The sequence below is a fragment of the Eumetopias jubatus genome, unplaced genomic scaffold, assembly GCF_037043125.1.
Source record: "Eumetopias jubatus isolate StellerSeaLion01/CBP00866 unplaced genomic scaffold, mEumJub1_p1.0 scaffold_8, whole genome shotgun sequence".
Lineage (NCBI taxonomy): Eukaryota > Metazoa > Chordata > Mammalia > Carnivora > Otariidae > Eumetopias > Eumetopias jubatus.
The window spans coordinates 61,211,090-61,232,905 of NW_028274814.1; the positions used below are offsets into that span (position 1 = coordinate 61,211,090).

General features: G+C 37.2%; 1 protein-coding gene across 5 annotated transcripts; it reads left to right on the forward strand.

Annotated features, from left to right (window-relative positions):
• Positions 1 to 15,821: 15,821 nt before the first annotated feature.
• On the forward strand, positions 15,822 to 21,669 carry ETFRF1 (electron transfer flavoprotein regulatory factor 1). 5 transcript variants are annotated; one of them, XM_028113170.2, is made up of 4 exons: positions 15,842 to 15,989; positions 16,072 to 16,230; positions 20,750 to 20,837; positions 20,914 to 21,669. In XM_028113170.2, the coding sequence occupies exons 3-4, from the start codon at positions 20,787 to 20,789 to the stop codon at positions 21,133 to 21,135; spliced, it is 273 nt and encodes a 90-aa protein (XP_027968971.2). In that variant the 5' UTR covers positions 15,842 to 15,989; positions 16,072 to 16,230; positions 20,750 to 20,786; the 3' UTR covers positions 21,136 to 21,669. The 5 variants fall into 5 exon arrangements, with proteins under 5 accessions (XP_027968975.2, XP_027968974.2, XP_027968976.2 ...); XM_028113172.2 differs by having other exon boundaries at positions 15,842 to 15,928; XM_028113174.2 differs by lacking the exon at positions 16,072 to 16,230 and having other exon boundaries at positions 15,822 to 15,924.
• The last annotated feature ends 147 nt before the right edge of the window (positions 21,670 to 21,816 follow it).

The following is a 21,816-nucleotide window of genomic DNA, read 5'->3' on the forward strand; positions in this document are numbered from 1 at the left end:
CTTAGTTGAACTTGAATTTCAGATAAAAGAACTGCCCTTTTTAAAAAATTTAAATATGTTCCATATTGCATGAGGCAAATTATTCCAAATTATCCATTGTTTATCTGAAATTCAAATTTAACTGGGTATTCTGTATTTTACCTGGCAACTCCACTTCTGAAAGTGATGGGTGTGTACTAACGGAACTTTCTGGGTACCCTTTAAGCAGCAGACATTATAAAACAGATAAAATTTGAAAAATTGAAGAATTTTGAAAATCCTTTTAGAAGAATGTAGAAATACCAACCCATTGCTATATTCCCTGCGTATGAAAATAGCAACACTGTGTATTTTGTACCTTCCTCTCTCTGCCGTCTTTCCTCCTCCTCTTGTAGCTGCTTTAATCGTTCAGCTTTGGTGATTTTCCTCTTCTTCCTGCCAGACTTAAATGTCACAACAGAAAAAAGACTTAATATTAACATGCACCCAAATTACTTTAAAACACGTATCCCTCAAATAGTAATTATGAAAAACACTTATGCTTCCATGAATCCAGTTTTTCATTCGTTCAAACAAGACTGTTACATACAAAACCTTGACCCAATGCATTGAGGACAAAGCATGGAAACAAGTAAGAAAAATAAGCATATAAGTTATTTAAAGGCAAGAGTGACAGTGCCAATTTAATTACTATACAATTAATACTATGCAATTAATATGCAATTTACATAATTTTCTCATTCCCAGTTTCCGCATCTTTAAAATGGTGCTAAATAAGATTTCATTTGGGGTGCCTTGGGTGGCTCAGTCGAGTGTCTGACTCTTGATTTCTGCGCAGGTCATGATCTCAGAGCTGTGAGTCAAGCCCTGCGTCAGGTTCTGCGCTCAGCACAGAATCTGCTTCAAATTGTCTCTCTCTCTCTCTCTCAATCTCTGCCCCTCCCCCCACTCACGCACCCTCTCTGTCTTAAATCACAAACTTAAGTTTGTGCCCAAAAGATTTTAACATTCAGATATGTGGGGAAGGTATCTCAGGAAGAGGGAAATGCAGGCAATAAGATACGGAGACAGGATGGCCCTGCAAAGGCAAGAAGTTCATGGGCCCTGGGGAGATTCCAAGAAAAGGTTACAGAAATGAAAATGGAAAAAAAGGCTGGAGTCTATGCTATAGAGGTTGGACATTATTCTAAAAATGTGGAAACCCTCTAAAAGTTTTTGAGAAAGGCTGTGGCTATTAAGAATATAATTTTGAAAACTAACTTTTGTATTAGAAAAAAAAGACTACGAAGAGGATACCATTTGGGTGACTATTAAGAGTAGTTACTAAAACTAAAGTCATAACAATGTAATAAACACAGGAGAATGGATCCAATAAATATTACATAAGCTAACTTATTTGATAATGATAAAAATTGGAGGCAAGGAGAGGAATGAATTAGAGAAGAGTAAAAAGAAAAACTGTAGTCCAGAACAAGTAAATTTGGATGCAACATTGTTGAAAGGAGTTTAAATATAATTAATATGAAGTGTGAGTAGAGCATCCAGGCAATGTTTGCTGGCACTGAACCTGGAGAACTAAGCTTTAGCAAAGAGATCAGGGCTATGGAATACAAATTTGAGAACTATCTTGGTGATAACGACCTCCTCTCCATTTTCCCAGGAAAGGATAGAAAGAAAAGAGCACTATCTCAATTTAGCAATCAGTAGAGTGGTTACTCCTTGGAATATATAGACTTTTGGATAACCATCTTCTCCTTTTGGCTCACCTACTGCAGAATGCTCCATTGGAATCTCTAATCCATTAGCCCTACCATTTCTTCATTGATCATTAAGCCCCCCATTCCTCCACTTCTTTACCCAGGTGAGGTTTCACAACTCATCACCATAATGTGTTAATACACATCCTCACGACAAGCTACCTTACGTTTTATAATGAGCCAGGTATGAATTGACTCTATTTCCTCACACACTGTTTTAAAAAGATGCAATTTTAATGTTCTGATCTTAACACAATTTACATTTTAGGGTCAATATTGAATGTTCCATAGAAACCAGGACTCAAATTTTAGGCAACCAAAGCCTGTTTGTGAATACAGATCTTCCTTGAGATCGGGTCACATCTCGGTCAACCCATTTTAGGTTGAATCTATGGTAAGTAAAAAATGCATTTAATATACCTAGCCTACCAAACACCATAGTTTAGCCTACCCTACCTTAAAAGTGCTTAGAATGCTTACGTTGGCCTACAACTGGACAAAATCATCTAACACAAAGTCTATTTTATAATAAAGTATTGAATATCTCATGTCCTATACTGAATATTGTACTGAAAGTGAAAAACAGAATGGTTGTGTGGGTACAGAATGGTTATAAGTGTTTTGGTTGTTTAAGCCTGTGATCAGGTGGCTGGCTGAGCTGGGTGGCTCACTGTTGCCACCCAGCATCATCAAGAGAGTATTGTACTGCCTATCACTAGTGCAGGAAAAGACCAAAATTCAAAATTAGAAGAATGGTTTCTACTGAATATGTATCACTTTTATGCCATCATAAACCTGAAAAATCACAAGTAGAACCATTGTAATTTGGGGACTGTATGTACAGTGTTCTAAAATTAAAATAGGATTTTTAAAGTACAGATATGAACAATAAGTCCCCCCACTGCACATTCTTTACAGTTCTAGGCTGGGAAGTACTTGGGCACCATTCTTAATCTATTCAAATAAAGTCAATTCAAAGAAAAGTATTCTAAGTCCTGTAAAATCTCTTCACAGCTGTATTACTAAAAGAATCCAAATGTCAAAATGTCATTAATAATGCCATTTTCTTTACTGGAAGAACAGTCATAGTTATTAGCTGGGAACAATTGGAATCACCTATGTATTCATGAACCTATAAGGTAATTTTCCCCTACAATCTAATTCATGTCTTCTGCTATTCCATGTATTCTATGAAGTACAGTGGTTTCTGAAAAAAAAAAAAAACTGCTCTAAATGCAGTGATAGATCTTCTAACAGTGTAACTTTTCTGTAGTCTTGTACAATTTTCCTCGCTTTTGCAATGAATAATACTAGTTTAAGTTCTATCAAGTTTCACAAGCATCTTTAGTGAAAACATTAAGCTTATTTACGTTTTTGGTGATACCCTTAAATCTTTCTTCATTAAAAAATTAGTATTATAAATTGCATTGTGAGAGGGTTTTTTTGCATCTTCGTTGCACAATAATCTCACAGGTAACGTCACTAAAAATTATTACCAGTTCCACAACTCTAGGCTACAACATAAAAGAAATTTACACTATCTCAATACCTCTACTGCCACATTTCACCACAAAGAACAAGAGACACAAAGTCCCTTGGTACCTTCATTTTGCTAACACCAATATTTGAATTTTCCCTTAGTTTCATAGCCTAGGCCCTGGGGCAATGAACCACTAAGATTTAGATCCACTCTGGTTTTGTAAAGCAAGAGAGTAATTGTGAAAAGGGAGGACTTCATGACAGATTTTTCCCAGTAAAGGTGAAATATGGAAGTTGATGATCTGGAAACTGATTTCCATAAAACTATCTGTGTTCTGGCATCCTTAGAAAATCTTTGTGTATCTCTGAGAGTACTTTTTACTTGTAGGTTTATTTTGGTAAAAAGACTTCTGATCCAGACTGCTGCAATAGCTTTGTAACTGGTCATCCTGATTCTACTCTTAACTTCCCTACAGCGAATTTTCCACTCACCTTTTAAAAATGTAAATCAGACCATGTCACTCTTCTGCTTACAACTTTCCTAGGCTACCAATCACACTCAGAATAAAACCCAAACATTTCACCATGGCCTACTTGGCCATTATTGCAATAGCTGTTTTTTTCTTTCTAGAATCTCATCCCCCAGGTAATTATTCACTAACTCCCTTGCTTCATCTAGGTCTCTACTCAAACTTTACTTCCTTAATCACCCTATATGAAAGAGCATCACCACTATTCCCTACCCCACATTTCTCACTGACTCCTTTCTTGGTTTTCTACATTTTCAAAGCTATCTGAAATTATATGTCACCTCACCTCCCCCAGATAGAATGTAAGCTTTATAAAATGACACCACCATCTCAGAGATATCTGCACCCCCATGTGTACTGCAAGACATGGAAACAAACTAAGTGTCCATCCATAGAAGAATGGATAAATATAAGTGGAATATTATTCAGCCATAAAAAGAAGAAAATCTTGCTATTTGTGACAACATAGATGAACCTTGAGGGCATTATGCTAAGTGAAATAAGTCAGAGACAAACACTGTATGATCTTACTTACATGTGGAATCTAAAAAAGCTGAACTCATTGAAACAGAATAAATCGGTGATTGTCAGGGGCTAGGGCATGGGTGAAATGGGCAGATATTTGTCAAAGCATAAACTTCCAGTTACAAGATGAGTAAGTTCTGAAGATCTACTGTACAGCATGCTGACTACCGTTAACAATACTGTATTGTATACCTGAAAGTTGCTTAGTCAATCTTAAGTGTTCTCACCACACACACACACACACACACACACACACACACATACACGCACACATATATATAATGGTAATTATGTGAGATGACAGATGTGTAATTAACTTTAGTTTGGTAATCACTTCATAATACATAAGTACATCAAATTGTTACATTGTACACCTTAAACTTATAGAACGTTATATGTCAATTATATCTCAATAAAGCGGGATAAAAAAAGAATGTAAGTTTCATGAGATCAGAGACTCTGTCTTGTTATTGTTCTCTTAATGTCTAGAACACTGCTAAATCAATGAAATAAGTATTCGTCCATACAGATGTAAGGCCTTATATACAAAGATCTTCATTCTTACCTTGTTATGATAGCAAAAAAGAGGGACAACATAAAAATCACAGTACATACTTTCAATGAAATATGATGCAGCTGTGAAAAGAAGTGACACTATCTCATTGTGCTGAAACAAAAAAGTCCAAAGACATACCTATTCTACCCAATCTATGATGCCATCAGAAGTAAAATGTACCTTTAAATTATTACTACAAAAAAAGGGAATGCCCAAGATGGGAGTCTAATAGGAGATGCCTAAATAAAGCCGGATATGAGTAATGAGAAATGAACCCACAACACAGAGAGATACAGCAAGAAAACTTGCAGATCTTAATCCTGAAAAGGAATAGAAAGAAGAAAAAAAATCCTGAAAATTTAAACCACAAGCCAGTTCACATGGATTTGCAGCCTGACTGATACCATTAGCATGGTCCAAAAACTCTCAGAAAATTTAAAGTAGTATTAAGTATGAGTAAGCCCATGTGACTGACAGAAGCAAACATCCTCTCTTGAAGAAATGGATGTCAATCCAGAACTATGATGATTTTAAGATGATACTGACTATAAGACATATCTCAATTTTAGTAATGTTAAAATGTAAAAAGATGAGTATCCTAGGATTAATGAAATACAGTATCATTAAATGATAAATAGGAGGTGCAGAATGCTCCCAACTGTGGGGAGAAAAGGGATTGTGTGTGTACTCTTTAACGCTTAGACAATTTATGAAAAGATATGCAGTAGTTCTTCCAGTCTTGAGTAAGAGGAAATTTTCCATTTTTATCCTATTTTAATTTTATACCATGTGCATTTATTACTTCTCCCTTAAAAAAAATCTGTGACAAATCAGAAAGAATAAAATATATCTTTCAATGCTTTCCTAACTATACTATAAATTCCCTTACAGACTCAATCCCCAAACCACAATCTTTAAGAATGGAATAAATAAAAAGTGAGTGATTTATTCCTTATGTTTGGTTTCAAATTTCATAGGCTTCCTATCACCATTCTCTAAGGGATTCAACACTCTGAACAAAATAATCCAGAAGTATTTATTTAGCATCCATGCATATACACTTAAGCACAGAAGTCACTTAGAACAATGAGTTTTCACATTGAAAACAATGTCTCTAAGATTTCACAATCTAAAACCAAAAATGAGAATCCACACAAACGAATAAACTATTACAGAACCACATACAAATAATTGTAGTCCTCCATAATACTTCCATGAGAATGTTTCCAGAACCTTCATAAATTTTGTTCAGTTATACCCACAGTCCTTAAAACAGTTTCAGGTTGGTAGTGGGTCCAAATGACTGAGAAGCAAACACAGAAGGCACTCAAAAGCATCTCTTGAAGAAATGTTTAACTGTATAAATATTGAATACACATTTAAATAAGAATTTTCTTTAAATGGTCAAGGGCCTAGGTGTTTTTAAATGTTTGCAGGGTAAATGGGTTTCACATATTCATTAGACAAATATTGACTGAATTTTTATTATGTGCCAGGCATTGCGCTAAATGCTATGAACATAAAAATTAATACGACATGCTCCTGAACTTAACTCACAATTATAAATTATGACAATAAAATGATATAAGGGTTATAACTGAGGTATGTAAAAATGAATGTGCTATAACTGATGGTGGAAGAAAGAATAGTAGAAAATTTTAGAGAGAAGTGACCTTATGAAATATGCCTTAAAGCCAACATTCCAAATCCAAATCCCTATTGGGATCAGGCAGGTAAATAAAGTAGGGAGTTTGTTCATAGTCAAGACCATGGCAAAATGAAGAGTTTATGCATTTCTAAAAGGGGTGGCTGCTACTCAATCTAGACAACTGCTGCCTTACAGGACTATAGGCCCAATGTTATCAGGTTTCCAAATTTTCAATAATAGATGGAAATCATATATTTCTATGAAAATAATTTGGCAACTAATAAAAAAAACTTTTCTGGTCAACAAAATATGGTAAAGGACTAAATCTGGCTTGCTGGTCAAGAAATTATAATTTCTGCTTTAAAGTACAAATCTACTAAGTGAAGAAGAGAATAAGGCATTCTAGACATCCTTTATTAAATTCAAATTTCTAGAAAGTACAAAAGAAAATCAAGTATGCATTACTATACAATCCTTCTAAAGACATTTTACCTTAGGGTTCACTTTTCAGGTTTTGTAACTAAATTTTTATGTTTATCTGGAATAAAGAAAAGGGGTTCCTAACCTAACATTTTCTAGAGCACAACTAATAAAAAGCCTCAAACCTAGGTACAAGTAAAAATTAAAGACTGTGAAACTAGAAGAATCTTTTTATGTCAAATTTGAAGTATGTCCTGTTTTGTAAAGGATTACCCATGATTTAAATAGCAGTAATAAGTCTCAAAGACAAAGAGAAAATTCAGAAAGCAGCTCGGGAGAAGAGATCTGTAACCTACAATGGTAGAAACATTAGATTGCCAACAGACCTATCCACAGATAGATGGCAGGCCAGAAAGGACTGGCATGATATATTCAGAGCACTAAACAAGAAAAATATGCAGCCAAGAATACTATATCCAGCTAGGCTGTCATTGAAAATAGAAGGAGAGATAAAAAGCTTCCAGGACAAACAAAAACTAAAGGAATTTGCAAACACAAAACCAGCCCTACAAGAAATATTGAAAGGGGTCCTCTAAGCAAAGCAAGAGCCTAAAAGCAACATAGACCAGAAAGGAACACAGACAATATACAGTAACAGTCACCTTATAGGCAATGCAATAGCACTAAAGTCATCTCTTTCAATAGTTACCCTGAATGGAAATGGGCTAAATGCCCCAATCAAAAGACACAGGCTATCAGATGGGATTAAAAAACAAGACCCATCGACATGCTGTCTGCAAGAGACTCATTTTAGACCCAAAGACACCCCCAGATTGAAAGTGAAGGGGTAGAAAACCATTTACCATGCTAATGGACACCAAAAGAAAGCTGGGGTGGCAATCCTTATATCAGACAAATTAGATTTTAAACCAAAGACTGTAATAAGAGATGAGGAAAGACACTATATCCTACTTAAAGGGTCTATCTAACAAGAAGATCTAACAATTGTAAATATCTATGCCCCTAACATGGGAGCAGTCAATTATATTTGCCAATTAATAACAAAAGCAAAGAAACACATCGACAACAATACAATAATAGTGGGGGACTTTAACACCTCCCCGACTGAAATGGACAGACCATCTAAGCAAAAGATCAACAAGGAAATAAAGACTTTAACTGACACACTGGGACTGAAATGGACAGACCATCTAAGCAAAAGATCAACAAGGAAATAAAGACTTTAACTGACACACTGGACCAAATGGACTTCACAGACATATTCAGAACATTCCATCCCAAAGAAACAGAATACACATTCTTCTCTAGTGCCCATGGAACATTCTCCAGAATAGATCACATCCTAGGTCACAAATCAGGTCTCAACCGGTACCAAAAGATTGGGATTATTCCCTGCATATTTTCAGACCACAATGCTTTGAAACTAGAACTCAATCACAAGAGGAAAGTCGGAAAGAACTCAAATACATGGAGGCTAAAGAGCATCCTACTAAAGAATGAATGGGTCAACCAGGAAATTAAAGAAGAATTAAAAGAATTCATGGAAACAAATGAAAATGAAAACACAACTGTTCAAAATCTTTGGGATACAGCAAAGGCAGTCCTAAGAGGAAAGTATATAGCAAGAGAAGCCTTTCTCAAGAAACAAGAAGGGTCTCAAATACACAACCTAACCCTACACCTAAAGGAGCTGGAGAGAGAACAGCAAATAAAGGCTAAACCCAGCAGGAGAAGAGAAATAATAAAGATCAGAGCAGAAATCAATGAAATAGAAACAAAACAAAACAAAAAAAAATAGTAGAACAGATCAACAAAACAAGAAGCTGGTTCTTTGAAAGAATTAAAAAGATTGATAAACCCCTGGCCAGACTTATCAAAAAGAAACGAGAAATGACCCAAATCAACAAAATCATGAATGAAAGAGGAGAGATCACAACCAACACCAAAGAAATACAAACAATTATAAGAACATATTATGAGCAACTCTATGCCAGCAAATTAGATAACCTGGAAGAAATGGATGAATTCCTAGAGATGTGTCAACTACCAAAACTGAACCAGGAAGAAATAGAAAACCTGAACAGACCTATAACCACTAAGGAAATTGAAGCAGTCATGAAAAATCTCCCAAAAAACAAAACCCCAGGGCCAGAGGGCTTCCCAGGGGAATTCTACCAAACATTTCAAGAAGAATTAATTCCTATCCTTCTGAAACTGTTCCAAAAAACAGAAATGGAAGGAAAACTTCCAAACTCGTTTTATGAGGCCACCATTACCTTGATCCCAAAACCAGACAAAGACCCCATCAAAAAGGAGAATTACAGACCAATATCCTTGATGAACACGGATGCAAAAATTCTCACCAAAATACTAGCCAATAGGATCCAACAGTACATTAAAAGGATTATTCACCATGACCAAGTGGGATTAATCCCTGGGCTGCAAGGTTGGTTCAACATCCACAAATCAATGTGATACAATACATTAATAAAAGAAAGAACAAGAACCATATGATCCTCTCAATAGATGCAGAAAAAGCATTTGACAAAGTACAGCATTCTTTCTTGATCAAAACTCTTCAGAGTATAGGCATAGAGGGTACATACCTCAATATCATAAAAGCAATCTATGAAAAACCCACAGCGAATATCATTCTCAATGGGGAAAAACTGAGAGCTTTCCCCCTAAGATCAGGAACACAGAAGGGATGTCCACTATCACCACTGCTATTCAACATAGTACTAGAAGTCCTAGCCACAGCAATCAGACAACAAAAAGAAATAAAAGACATCTGACTTGGCAAAGAGGAAGTCAAACTCTCACTCTTTGCAGATGATATGATACTGTATGTGGAAAACCCAAAAGACTCCACCCCAAAACGGCTAGAACTCATACAGGAATTCAGTAAAGTGGCAGGATATAAAATCAATGCACAGAAATCAGTGGCATTCCTATGCACCAACAAGAAGACAGAAGAAAGAGAAATTAAGGAGTTGATCCCATTTACAATTGCACCCAAAACCATAAGATACCTAGGAATAAATCTAACCAAAGACGCAAAGAATCTGTACTCAGAAAACTATAAAATACTCATGAAAGAAATTGAGGAAGACACAAAGAAATGGAAACACGTTCCATGCTCATGGATTGGAAGAACAAATATTGTGAAGATGTCAATGCTACCTAGAGCAATCTACACATTCAATGCAATCCCCATCAAAATACCATCCACTTTTTTCAAAGAAATGGAACAAATAATCCTAAAATTTGTATGGAACCAGAAAAGACCTCGAATAGCCAGAGGAATGTTGAAAAAGAAAAGCAAAGCTGGCAGCATCACATTTCAGACTTCAAGCTCTACTACAAAGCTGTCATCATCAAGACAGTATGGTACTGGCACAAAAACAGACACATAGATCAATGGAACAGAATCGAGAGCCCAGAAATGGACCCTCAAATCTATGGTCAACTCATCTTTGACAAAGCAGGAAAGAATGTCCAATGGCAAAAAGACAGTCTCTTCAACAAATGGTGTTGGGAAAATTGGACAGCCACATGCAGAAGAATGAAACTGGACCATTTCCTTACACCACACACATAAAATAGACTCAAAATGGTTGAAAGACCTAAATGTGAGACAGGAGTCCATCAAAATCCTAAAGGAGAACACAGGCAGCAACCTCTTCGACCTCAGCCGCAGCAACTTCTTCCTAGAAACATCGCCAAAGGCAAGGGAAGCAAGGGCAAAATGAACTATTGGGACCTCATAAAGATAAAAAGCTTTTGCACGGCAAAAGAAACAGTCCACAAAACCAAAAGACAACCGACAAAATGGGAGAGGATATTTGCAAATGACATATCAGATAAAGGGCTAGTATCCAAAATCTATAAGAACTTCTTAAACTCAACACCCAAGGAACAAACAATCCAATCAAGAAATGGGCAGAAGATATGGACAGACATTTTTACAAAGAAGACATCCAACGGCCAACAGACACATGAAAAAGTGCTCAACATCGCTCGGCATCAGGGAAATCCAAATCAAAACCTCAATGAGATATCACCTCACACCAGTCAGAATGGCTAAAATTAACAAGTCAGGAAATGACAGATGTTGGCGGGAATGCAGAGAAAGGGGAACCCTTCTACACTCTTGGTGGGAATGCAAGCTGGTGCAACCACTCTGGAAAACAGTATGGAGGCTCTTCAAAAAGTTGAAAATAGAGCTACCATATGATCCAGCAATTGCACTACTGGGTATTTACCCCAAAGATACAAATGTAGGGATCCGAAGGGGTACGTGCACCCCGATGTTTATAGCAGCAATGTCCACAATAGCCAAACTGTGGAAAGAGCCAAGATATCCATCAACATGAATGGATAAAGAAGAAGTGGTATATATACACAATGGAATATTATGCAGCCATCAAAAAGAATGAAATCTTGCCATTTGCAACGACATGGATGGAACTGGAGGGTATTGTGCTAAGCGAAGTAAATCAATCAGAGAAAGACATGTATCATATGACCTCGCTGATACGAGGAACTCTTAATCTCAGGAAACAAACTGAGGGTTGCTGGAGTGGTGGGGGATGGGAGGGATGGGGTGGCTGGGTGATAGACATTGGGGAGGGTACGTGCTATGGTGAGCGCTGTGAAGTGTGAAAGACTGTTGAATCACAGATCTGTACCTCTGAAGCAAATAATACATTATATGCTAAAATAAAAGAAGAAGAAGAAGAAGACAGCAGGAGGGGAAGAATGAAGTGGGGGAAATCGGAGGGGGAGACAAACCATGAGAGACTATGGACTCTGAGAAACAAACTGAGAGTTCTAGAGGGGAGGGGGTGGTGGGATGGGTTAGCCTGGTGATGGGTATTAAAGAGGGCACATATTGAACGGAGCACTGGGTGTTATATGCAAACAATGAATCATGGAACACTACATCAAAAACTAATGATGTAATGTATGGTGATTAAGATAACATAATTAAAAAAATAATAAATAGCAGTAATAATCTAAAAAGTAAGCTTAGTAAATCCTATTATAAACTACAATAAAACTAACTAGAAAAATGTTTAAAAATTCTGTTCATACAATGTCAGTGCTTATAAAACTATTTTGAAAGAATAATTTCTACCTACCTTTTTTGCTTTGGGACCCTGAAAGTTGGAAAAACAAAAGGATTGATAAATTTTTTTAAAACTCAGATATTTTTAACAAAAGTAACAAGATTATATAAAATGTGAAAATTAGGAGAAGGCGGGTAAAAAGCATAAGGAAACTGCATCATCTTTGCAACTTTTGTGTAAAACTAAAATTATCTCAAGATAAAGTCTTTTTAAAAAGAATTTAGACAAAACTACAAGCAGGTCTAGGAAAAACAAAAATAGTTCACCCACTGAAGCACCTTTTTTAAATTATACACTCTTTAAATCTTACACTCTTTCTTGTGACAGTCAATGACCTATGCATAATGAAATGACCTACCACTACACAGAAGTAGCAGTCAGGGAGATACTGGTTTAAAGGGTTCCAAGGAACAATAAGTGATTGACTAAAATACAGGCACTGATGTCAAGTTTGAAAGTGTGGAAATGATCTCATAAATAAATCACCTTTCTGAAAAATTAGATTGCTGATTTTCTAGAAAAAGAATCAGTTATTTAAAGCAGGCAAAGCTATGATAAAATGATTCTCTTCAGCAGATCTATTCTTCTTTGGAAATTAATTTGGAAAGCACAGTATTGCAATAAATATTTACCATTAGCATTATCATTACATGTGTTTTTCAATTAACACTACTTGCAATTTCCTGATTAGGCTCATGTGTCCATTAGATTTCTGATAAGGAATCTGTAGGAGATCATGTGACTATAAGATTATACACATTCCATATTTGACAACTTATCCAGGAAAAATTACTGGTTCAAGCTATAAGATTATCAACTGTATTAAATATAAATGTTGAAACTGACATGAAGCAGATTTTATCTTCTTGAAGGTACATATATTTCATTAATTCATTCAGCAGATATTTATTAATGATTTGCACACAGGGTGCTCTGGGACACTGGAGATGATATAAAGAGGAATAGTAGAGACTTTGCTCACATAATTTTTACAGTTGGGTTCTATTTTTATCATTGTATTTACTATCAATTAATAGTTAATACAGTCCCATCTTGAAATAAGTACTATACAGCAGAATATGCAAACAGTATTGCTCCTGTTCTCAAGTAGTGATATTTTAAGATGGGCAAATTATCATCTCTCACTAGTGCCTTTAGTGTGAAGTGGGTTCGGGATTAGTACTTATCCTAACCCCTCCTGCAAATCATAAAAAGAGCATCATGTAGTATAGTACAATTGACCCTTGAACAACGCAGGGGTTGGGATGCCAACTCCACGCAGGCAAAATCCACATATAACTTTTGACTTCCCCCAAAACTTAACTATTAATAGCCTATTGTTGACTAGAAGAATTACTGATAACATAAACACTTAACGCATATTTTGTATGTTATATGTATTATATACTGTATTCTTGCAATAAAATAAGTTAAGAAATATTAATGATAAGAAAAAATACATTAACAGTATCGTACTGTATTTATCAAAAAAAATCTGCCTATAAGTGGATTCCCGCAGTTCAAAGTGGACCAGTGTTATTCAAGAGTCAACTGTAGTTCTCAAAGATCAGAGGGCTTGTTAAAAAAATGCATATTCCTGCTATGGTGAGCGCTGTGAACTGTGCAAGACTGTTGAATCACAGACCTGTACCTCTGAAACAAATAATGCAACATATGTTAAGGGAAAAAAAAAAGAAGGTAGCAGGAGGGGAAGAATGAAGGGGAGTAAGTCGGAGGGGGAGATGAACCATAAGAGACGATGGACTCTGAGAAACAAACTGAGGGTTCTAGAGGGGAGGGGGGTGGGTGGATGGGTTAGCCTGGTAATTCAGGCTATTAAGAGGGCACGTTCTGCATGGAGCACTGGGTGTTATGCACAAACAATGAATCATGGAACACTACATCAAGAACTAATGATGTGATGTATGGTGATTAACATAACAATAAAAAATTTTTTAAAAATGCATATTCCTGTGGTAGAAGTGTACACACTTCCCCTCCCCACTGCGATTCAGTAGACATTATAGATTGAACTGCTTTCTCATCCTATTCCCCGGTACCTCCAAATTTTACCTTATTTGGAACTAGGGTTGTTGTTGATGTAATTAAATTAAGATGAGATCATAATGGAATAGAATAACCTTTAATCCAATATGACTGGTGTCCTAATAAAAAGGAGAAATTTGGACACAGACACGCACACAGAACACCACATAAAGAATGGGGGTATGTTTCCACAAGCCAAGGAACTACTAAAAGCTAGGAAAAAGGTCTGAACAGATCCCTCCCTAGCACCCACAGAGGGAGCACAGCCCTGGAAACACCTTGATCTTGGATTTATCAGCCACTAGAATTGTGCAACCGTAAGTTTCTACTGTTTAAGCCACTTTGTTTACTTTGTTACTTGGCAGCCCTAGGAAACTGGTACAGTAGGTTTGTTTGGAGTCCAGTCTGTTCCTAGAATCTGCATCTTAACAAGTATTCCAGATGTGGTAGAAGCAAATGTTCCAGGGACATTTTGAGAAACATTGCTAGATGGATAAGATGAAATTTATGTTCCATTGGAAAATAAATAGGGGCTTATTGTTCCCTCAATTTACCAGCAGTTTTAAGTCAGCTTTAAGTCCATTTACTTCCTGTTCTTCCTGACATGAACATTGTCCATCAATTCTGGTAAATTTATACTCATACTTTAAAACACAGTTTGAAAAGCACTGCTCTTCCCTTTCGGTGCCCTTTCCCATCCCAATTTCATCATTCCCAACTTAATCTTAATCCATTGTAGACATTTCAAGTGTTACAGTTAAAAAACTGTATTCTTATTAGTTTAGCCTGTCTTCCACAGCAGGGAGGGGTCGTAATATTCACTTTTAGATCCTTGACTTCTAGCCTAGTATCAAACACAAAGAACGTAGTCCGTATTTCCCTTTAATTAATGAATTAAAAAAATACATTTTCTGCTTCCTTTGGTTTTAACCACATAAAATGGAAGTCACATTTAAGAAAATGGGAACAGAGATCATCTCATAAGGGGCAGGTTGGTCTGTGTTCTGGAAAAAGACAAAACAGCTGAGGAGTGCATTAAGACAAAACAAGCAGCTTTATTATATTTAACAAATTCAAGGCAAGCTGAGTAATTTGAATCACAATTCATATTTCCACAAAATACCACATAAAATGACTATCCAAAGCAGAATAAACTGCAACAGCTTTTAATTAACTACCGAGGAGGCACAAAAACACATTTTCGCCAAGTTGCCAATGAAAAAAGCAATTTAATGGAAACGTCTATCATTCTTGGAAGTTACCAGGTTGAGGCCAATTCTTAAACCTAGCAACAGTGCGAGATTAGGACACCATTTGACCGCACTGGCCATCCCTCATTTGCAGAAACCGGTTTGAGACTCCCATCCGTCCCTGAGATCCCGGACGGTAAGGCCACGGGATCAGAAGGCCAATTTCCCACAGGGGTAAGGGTTCTTTCTTAAACCCGCCCGCTCCCCTCTAACATATGTCAGACTCTTATTACATCATTTAACACGGGTGAATCACTGCTCGCCTCTTCACCTGGGTCCCCCACTTTCCCAGCTCACCATTCTGTAGCCAGCACAGCCTCCACAGTCGGCCAAATCGGAGCTCAGAGTATGTGGACGAACGCTCCCGGGTTGTCAGGACGACAAGCCCCGCCCACTTGCCCCAAGGGAAAGAGCGCAAATCCTCGCGTACGGGTCCGCGCAATCGTGCCGGGGTTCTTCCGTGGGGCGCCCCGCCCCCTTCTCTGACTGGCTGCCTCACACCAACACCCGCCCTGCTTCGCTGTTGACAGACCCCGGAGTCGAAGCGGTCGGAGGCCTTTACGACTGTTGGATGCCGGAAAGTGCGTGAGTGCAGCAGCCGGGACGTTTTATTGTTTTCCAGATGCCGGGGTCTGGAGGCGGTGAAGTATGGTCTGGGCAGGGACTACCGGGTGTGGCATAGGGTTTCTGAACGTCTTCTGACGTTGACAGTCTCTCTTTCTCCCTAGGAGTGTGTTGGGGCCGGTCTTTCTGTGAGGGGTTTCCAGAAGGAAGGGAGACGCCGGCTACGCGATTGGGTGAAGTGACTGACACCCGGGTGTCAGGGCTGCCGGGCCTGCCTTAGGCCCGAGTGGGGACGAGGTTCAATTGGCAATTTAGAGAAAGGGGTAAATAAATTGGTTCCAGGAGGGTTGGTTATTTTGAAATTAATGACCTTTGGATTCTTCTCTGCACATGGTTCAGTTTACTTTCTGTGCAAGTTATGTTTTGCAAGCCGGTTTTCCTAAGAGCAGCTCTAAACAAGAACTGGAAATTACTTGAAGTGATTCCTAGGTAAAGGATTTCCTACAGTTGAAGGTCGCTGAGGCCCAGCAAGACTCATTAAGCCCAAGGTCACAGGCTAATGGTACTAGCCAGTTGCACAACCTTCAGAATTTCAGTCTCCTCCCCACATGAAGAAACACTGGCAACTTATTAGACCAACAGGAAAACTAGAAGAAATTAAGTGATTAAGAAATTAAGCTCCTTCCAAATGCTCAATTCTCTGGTTTTTATGGCCCTGTTTTAGCATGACAAAACATTGAATACTTTCAAATCGTTGCATTTCTTATCTCTGAATTCTAATTGTATAATGCTCTCTCCCAACTTTATTGACTAAATATATTAGTAAATAAGGATTACTAGGCTAGTCTTGTGGGTTGAAGTGTTATTAATCCCCATTGTAATAGAAATCCAGATTGGTAGCAAGATAAAAAACATCTTAATGTCGACTTCATAGAGAGTTCTGAAGCCATCTGGTATGGAAGTTTTTGAGTGTTTCAAACTAATGTTTATGATATAAAACCTCAGTCAACTCAATTAGGATTGATGGGCATAGAGTGGTGTTAATGGTAATCCCATATTACCTTAAAATGGTACGCCTCTAGGGGAGAGGACTTGCCCAAGCTCGCTCTCGATGCTGCCTCCCTCCTAGGGAGGAGGAAGTGCTAGGGATGTGTAAGAACATACTAGACTGTTCTAGGGACACTGTGCTGTAAAAATTATACCAGTGAGTTTGGCTCTCTAGTACTTCCCTTGCAAGCTGCCTAAGTGTAAGGGCGATTTCCTGTTCTCTCTGCCTTCAGACCAGCACAGTATCCACCCATTCTGAACATACACATAACCAGCTCCTTTCAGCTCCCTTCTATAATCTGGCTCCTAGGTATGCCTCGACCAAGCCAAATGCCAGCCTTAGGGGGCAAAAATTTTTTGCCACCTACCTCTCTGATGACATATCCTTTGGAGCTGGTGTTAGAGTTTTTTATGTGAAGCTTCTTAGGCTTAACTAGTTTGGGGAAATGTGTTTCAGCTGTTTGAAGTCAAAATCTTATCAGAAACCAATAAATGGTAACATTGCACTGCCTTTCTTTGCCCATTTTCCTTCAACTTTTATTGCCATCTGAACTTCATGAGGAAGACTGATTAACAACAGCTTTGGCCACCAGTAAAATGACAATTCTTAGTTAACCCAGGACTGGAGTTGGTGAAGTCTGAACTCTCTCAGCCTGCAGTCATTGGAAAAAAACCATCAATGGGGATTGTACCTCCTTCCCCTTGCCCACCACACACATTCTCAGAATGATAGGGGGCTTCTCTTAGTCCCTAATAGCTTGGCTCTTTACAAAGAGCAGTAACCTGCATGACTTCATGTAAGGTTAAGGAGCAGCCCCAGGTCCCTGCTGCACTTTAACCTCACCAGGTGAACCCAAGGAGACCTCTTTCTCCCAATGGCTAATAAACTTAAAGCCTGAAGGTCAACATAAAATCATGATAAACTGCCTTAATTTCTATAAATTAACATATCAAAGAACAGGACAATTTTACGGTAGTAAACCAGCTACATTTTTTGCTGGGCAAATCCTTTATTATGTATGATTTGTAAAAAAAGGCAATAGCTTAAAAGGACAATTTAAGCTTTTACAAATTATAAATTCTGACTTAAATAAAGCTGTGTTCTTTGCCAGAAAATTTAACAGGCTATAATTTGCAACTTGAGAGTATGTCTACGTAGATTTAGAATCATTTTTAAAGCATGCGATTCTTAAGAACGATTCTTCAATAAGATTAAACCACACTAGAAACTGGCTCTCAGCGAACAAAAAAGTTTTAAAATGGAAATTAGGTGTTAATATAGATTAAATGTACCCTTCTAATTTCATTTCCTTTCAAAACTCTACTGATCGTCAGTAAAAGGATATAAAAATAAATTGAAAAAATGAGAGAAAAAAGATGACAACAGTAAAAATTTGGAAGCTGCAAACCAGATGAATGAATGTGACAACACACCAGAAAAGCCCAATTTATACTGCATAATTCTCAAAAGGCACTGGAACAGGGCCAGTGGAATTGGAAATGAAGAATGAAGTAAATCAAAGAGATTAACTACAGGGTGCCTGGGTGGCTCAGTTGGTTAAGCGACTGCCTTCGGCTCAGGTCATGATCCTGGAGTCCCAGGATCGAGTCCCACATCAGGCTCCCTGCTCAGCAGGGGGTCTGCTTCTCCCGCTGACCCTCTTCCCTCTTGTGCTCTCTATCTCTCATTCTCTCTCTCTCAAATAAATAAATAAAATCTTTAAAAAAAAATAAAACAGAGCTGTCATCAGCTTCTTAAAAAAAAAAGAGATTAACTACAAGCTATTTGAAAAACACCTCTAGAGGGACTGCACCTCTCACTCCACAGAAGCATGGAGATGTATTTCTGACTAAATAATATTCTATGCACTGAGGTGTCCTCAGGTATACTAAGTACATGAGAACCACACTGGAAACAAATTAAATTTGGTGTACGTAATGCTGAATGCAAGGCCCCCATCCTTCTTCCATTTCTTAAGGTTGAATAGGCAAATCCTCAGCAAACTGGAAGTTTCTTCTCTGGTGAATCTGATCAACCAGTCCAGGAAGAATGACTTTGACTTCAGAGGTTCCCCCACAAAGGAAAGGGTGCACTCAGATAATCCCTAAGTGAGGCTCAGTCTGTTAAGCTGTAATCTTCTAAAAAGCTTTTTTTGTCCTTTCACTTGTAAAAATGGGGGGAAAAAATCAGACTTGGGAAGAAAGCTCAGAAGCAATCTAGACTAAAAGCAGAAAAAGCAATCCAGAGAAAAACAGAAAATTTCAAGAAAGCTCAAAAAGAACTGTTCTGCTACATTGTATGTTTGCTATATGAATTAGCTTAAAAACTACTAGTAAAGTGGGGAATTATGTAAGAATTAAAATGGAAATGTTTCTTCATTATGTGATTCTTCTCCCACTTAAGAAAGAAGACAGAGAATCAGATTTATGAACTTCACCATGAAATGAAAAGGACTTCATTTAGCTGCCATCCCGGCAGCAGGAGTCTTCCAAGTATATTTTTTAAAAATTTAAAATAAGTGTTTACAACCAGGGCTCCCACCCCAGAGAGGCATACCTGGTTTTATGCAACTTGACTGGTGGCTGGTTGAACCACCTAACCTAACCACTAACTGGCAGCCTTGTAGTTTAGATCTCCATTTCCATGTGTACCTCACTATCTCCCAGCCCTCCTCTTAACATTTGCCAGCATATTTACACCAATTTTTTAAAAGTTTTACTGAGGTATAATTGACATAAGTTATACTTAAAGTGTAAATAGATTTGATTAATTTGACAGACACATACAGCTATAAAACTAGCACCACAATCACAGTAATAAACATCTCCATTATCCCCAAGGATCTCCTCCTGCCTTTTGATCCCTTCCTGTTCTCCAGTCCCTTGCTCCCCTTCCCAGGCTACTCTCTTATTTCTGAGCACTTTAAACATCTGTGGTAGTCTCCAGCTATTCTACAAAATAAATGGCCTGTGATCTTCACAAGTATGAAGTTCATGGAAGTCAAGGAAACTTGAGGAATTGTTTCCAGACTGAAGGCTAAAGAGACATGAAAACTAAATGCAATGTGTAATCTTGGATAGGAACTTTCTGCTATAAAAGGCATCTTTGGAATGACTGCCAAAACATGAAGGGGTTGTGGGTTTGACGTGGTAATGTAGCAGTGTTAGCTTCCTTATTCTGATGGTTGTACTGTAGGAAAATGTCCTTGTCACAGGAACTATACTCTAAAGCTGTGCTGTCCAGTATGGTGGCAACTAAGCCACTGATACCTATAAGCACCTGATATGTCGCTAACATGACACTGAAATAATATTTTGGATATGAACAAAATGTATTAAAATAATTTCTCGTTTTATTTTTTAATATGGGCTACTAGAAAATGTTGCCTTGAGAGCAACGTAGACAGTCTTCCTTTCGATAGTAAGGAAACTGAAGCTCATAAAGTTTAATCTGTGTAACATTATGCAGCTGGGATTCAAATCTAATTCATTCCCCTCTGTATAAAAGGTACACCAACATAACTATCTTTGACAAGTCATTTTCTCTCTCATTACCCTTTCCCTTCATAGGACTTACACAATTCATAATTCTCTTGTTTATTATGTCTCCCACAGGAAATGTTCTGTGAGAGCAGGTATCTGACATTTCGTAGCTATTTCCCAGTGCTTGGAACATAAGTGCTCAATAAGTTATTGAATGAAAAAAAAAAAACATTTTTTCCCAATGTGTAAAATCTTTGATTCTTTTTTGGGACTACAATGCAGTTATTTACAAAAATTTTTATTTTTCTTTAGGTATGTTATGTATAAAAGTGGATACTTTCCATAATAAATGAAAGTGGCCAATTCTTTAAGAGGAGAAGTACTGAATCTTTATAAAAATGTAAGTAATTATGTTGCCAGTTTTATACATGTTATTGAGATACAGATTTAGAAATATGTAACCTTTCTTTTTTAAGCTGCTGTATCTTGGACGAGACTATCCAAAAGGAGCAGACTATTTTAAAAGGCGTCTGAAGAATGTTTTCCTTAAAAACAAAGATGTGAAGGACCCAGAGAAGATCAAAGAACTTATTGGACGGGGCGAATTTGTAATGAAAGAGCTAGAAGCCTTATACTTCCTTAGGAAATACAGAGCAATGAAACAACGCTATTACTCAGATATCAACAAAACTAACTGATCGCTATTACTATAATTTGACTGGAATTCAGTGCCAGCTGTTTATGTATACCAGATATAAAAGTAACTAACTTAAAATGGCAAGATTTACACGTCATGTAAAAAAATGCCTGAGCTGCCTTAATGAACTAAAATAGGTTTCAACTTCTGTTCACAGAGCTTTATCAGCAATCCTTAATGTTTAATTTTTATATAAAACCAGCAATATAGCCAACTACCAATTAAAAATTGAGTACCCAATTTTGAATGAAAATATAATGTACTTAAAATAATTTTATTAAGTTTTACCAATTATTCTTAGCCCATTTCTCCATTTTACTGACAAGAGAATGCCATTTAATGCATGTAACTAAGCAAAATAATTTATTGCACATTAATTTCCCTTAACTTTTGAAGGAGTACCATCTTATTTCCTTATTTTTGAACCTATTTGGTACATTAATAGCACACATTCAAGGTTCACTACAAAACAAATAGCACATGGTAATGATTTAAGTGCAGTTATAGAAATAATATGTATGGAGTAAGATTATTTCTGATATTGAAGTAGGCTGCCAGGGATTGGCATTATATACATACCTATTTAATATCTTCCATTATTAATTTTGCTTCTGGCTCCCTTTGGGTCTTAAAACAAGTCACCTGTTGTGTATCAATTACCTTTACTGATAAAAAGTAATAA

Coding starts and splice junctions, on each gene's coding strand:
- ETFRF1 (XM_028113174.2), top strand. CDS start 20,787: ATGAAAGTGGCCAATTCTTTAAGAGGAGAAGTACTGAATCTTTATAAA. Junction 20,838..20,913: donor TACTGAATCTTTATAAAAAT/GTAAGTAATTAT, acceptor TTCTTTTTTAAG/CTGCTGTATCTTGGACGAGA.